Consider the following 2,865-nt stretch of genomic DNA (forward strand, 5'->3'; position numbering starts at 1 on the left):
CCACAACTCGCTTAATCTCTCTCTTAGTGTCTGTAAAGCTCTTCTTTTATACTATTTCCCTGACTGTCTCACTGCCAGCAAACATACTGTTTTTTGTGTCTCTTCTTTATTTGAATATTTAATATCCTGTGTTCCCAAGTGCTGGTGACTGCATCACAGTGATAGATGACTCCAATGAGGAATGGTGGAAGGTGAGTCCTACTGTAGATTAGTTTTCTCATATTCCTCTGTGTGTTTTTTTTTTTTTTTACTTTACAGAAACTTCTCAATCGCTTTATGATCAGTTAGGTAGATTTTGTTCATTCTCCAGGACTTCGTTTTTGGAGAAAGAAGAGTTATTGTGGATTGAGGTTTGAAACGAGTAAAGCGTTCAACTCTGATACATAGATCTGCAGTTTTGCAAGATGGCAATCTGTTCCTAAGTTTTGACCTTTTATACTTCAAAATGATACTTTAAAAAAAGTTCCAAGTCAAAATATTCATTTATAATTTACAGTTTCTAGGCTTCAGCCCACTTTTATTTCCCTCATTCTGGTCTCTATGGTTAAATAGGCTTTTTCTTTGAATGAACATCATTCAAAGTAGGCCGCACCATACAGTGTCTATCTACCCCTGATTAGCTATTGCACTTACAGTCCTGACATTGGTCTTTGCTTTCAGGTCACTCAGGTTACAAAGCTACAATGAGCAATATGTTCATGAACACTACATTAGAAACTGGGGCTGCACCACTTCACTGTAAAAGCTTTCATCCACCAGGGGAAGATCAGAGAGAGAACCGGCTTCTTCCCGGCCAACTACATCATCCGAGTGCGAGCAGGAGAGGGGGTCTACACTGTCACTCGCTCCTTTGTCTGCAACAAGGAGAGGGGCCAAATCACTCTGAAGAAAGACCAGGTTAACACACACACAAACAAACACACACACACACACACACACACACACACAGCACATACACACACACACACACACACACACACACACACACACACACACACACACACACACACACACACCATTGACCATCGGGAGCAACTCAGGCTTAAGTATCTTGCCCTATTAAATACAGTAAGACAAAGTTAGAGAGACAGGAGAGAAACTGGACAGTGTGTGTGTGTGTGTGTGTGTGTGTGTGTGTGTGTGTGTGTGTGTGTGTGTGTGTGTGTGTGTGTGTGTGTGTGTGTATGCGTGTGTGTGTTAAAAGGAACTGTCAAAGATTTCTGAGTAACTGAACATAATTTGGTGAATATGTGCTGTATTTCTGAGCCATTATTGTTTTTGGAGTCATTCATATTGGATGGGAGAAAGCTTTTATTTTATCTATCATTTTGTTTCTCAATTCAAATGAGACGGAGGCATTTTCCAGAACTTCAAAAGGATGCAGAGCTATTTTCTGTAGCTACCCTGAGTGCAGTGTAATTATCCTTAGGAAACACTGTGGGGATGGCTCGCTATGTAAAGTGACAGCTCAGAGATCAGGTATGCAGGGAATGGCATCTGAACGTCCAAAGAGACATTCCACTAGTGACTTCAGGCCTGGATAACACGACAGCTAGATAGACAGAGACAGGTTCACTTTTATTTGTTAACGTACATATCTATTTTAACATTTCATCTTGCCTTCTGATTGTTGTTAATACAATACATTCTTTAATTCTTGTACATTTGCTGTGTCACTACTCTAGGATAGATCCCCCCTTTGTTTATGTTTATGTTGTTCTCTCCCTCTCTCTCATTCTTTCAACGATCACTTTTGGATGCAGATGATGAGTTGCCTGGTCACACCTCCTTCCCACTCTGTTGTCTGTCAAAGGAAAAAGGGAGCAGCGTGGCCCGAGCAGGTAGCGCTGCCAGGCTTCAGCAGCCCTCTGATAGGACAACAGGGCACCCCTTCAGACACGGGTCACCTCCTCCTGGGAAACAGCCTCTGCTTCATGTGGCTGAGGACCCATGGTAACCGCGTTGGAAGATATCACAGCTGCCATGTTGTCATCCCCGACCCCCTGACCCTGCCACTCTAGACAGGCAGGATGGAGGAGGGTTGCCAAAATGTTTGTGGATCGGGTGGGTGGATGATTTTATATGAGTGTGTGTGTGTCTGAGTATGAGAGTGCACTGGTGAGAGGTTGAGGGCATGGGGTGGGGTGACGGTTTGATGCTGTGGCAATGAATCTGTTTAATGCCAGACACCACATCAAGAGACCAACTGTTAAACTTGTATTTGCTCAGGTTTATATCAAACAATGACACATACATAACATTGGAGAGTTATAAAAGGTTCATAACCTCAACATAAAGCACTATTTTTTTAATTTCACAAATCCCCAATACATTACAATCTAATGTAATATATAAGAAGATTTTGCATGTGTAAAAGTATACTACACTGAAAACAAAGTGGTCCGGAGACACAGTGATCATGCAATGATGATTTTACCCAACAGAGGTCCCCATTGCCCCTTGTAGAGCTTACATTCTCATTGTCAATAATAGTTGTGAAGCGAATGTGGGGGCTTCCAGGCCAAAACATCTCAGGCTGGCAAATAGGGAGAAATTATTTAATGATAGTGTGGTTTTGAAAAACTGTGCAGAGCTGCTGGAATAATTATGTTTGGTCACTAGAAACCATGAGACTTCCCAAATACAGTGTTTTTAAGTGATTATGTTCCCATGCAGACATTGTATTATCAGCTTTCCTCATTATCTATGGTTCTTTCTAAATTCAGAGATCACGTGACAGATAATAGCTTGATAATTCCCTCTCCCTAATCCGTGATACCAAGTTGTTAATGATCACACCCATGGGCGCAGTTTCAGGCACACAGCTTGTTACTTTCCATGCATATCAGACATCTTCTTGAATGC

At 41.8% G+C, this 2,865-nt stretch overlaps 1 protein-coding gene across 1 annotated transcript in view; it reads left to right on the forward strand.

Moving 5' to 3' along the window:
* LOC104945017 (SH3 and cysteine-rich domain-containing protein 3-like) overlaps positions 1 to 2,021 on the forward strand; it is a 7,951-nt gene extending 5,930 nt beyond the window's left edge. The window contains exons 11-13 of the mRNA XM_010770639.1: positions 140 to 191; positions 760 to 897; positions 1,764 to 2,021. Of these exons, the coding sequence (XP_010768941.1) occupies positions 140 to 191; positions 760 to 897; positions 1,764 to 2,021 (448 nt within the window). The remainder of the gene's footprint in view (positions 1 to 139; positions 192 to 759; positions 898 to 1,763) is intronic.
* Positions 2,022 to 2,865: the final 844 nt, after the last annotated feature.

The sequence above is a fragment of the Notothenia coriiceps genome, unplaced genomic scaffold (genome assembly GCF_000735185.1).
Source record: "Notothenia coriiceps isolate Sejong01 unplaced genomic scaffold, NC01 NC01_scaffold00009009, whole genome shotgun sequence".
In the NCBI taxonomy this organism is placed as follows: Eukaryota; Metazoa; Chordata; class Actinopteri; order Perciformes; family Nototheniidae; genus Notothenia; species Notothenia coriiceps.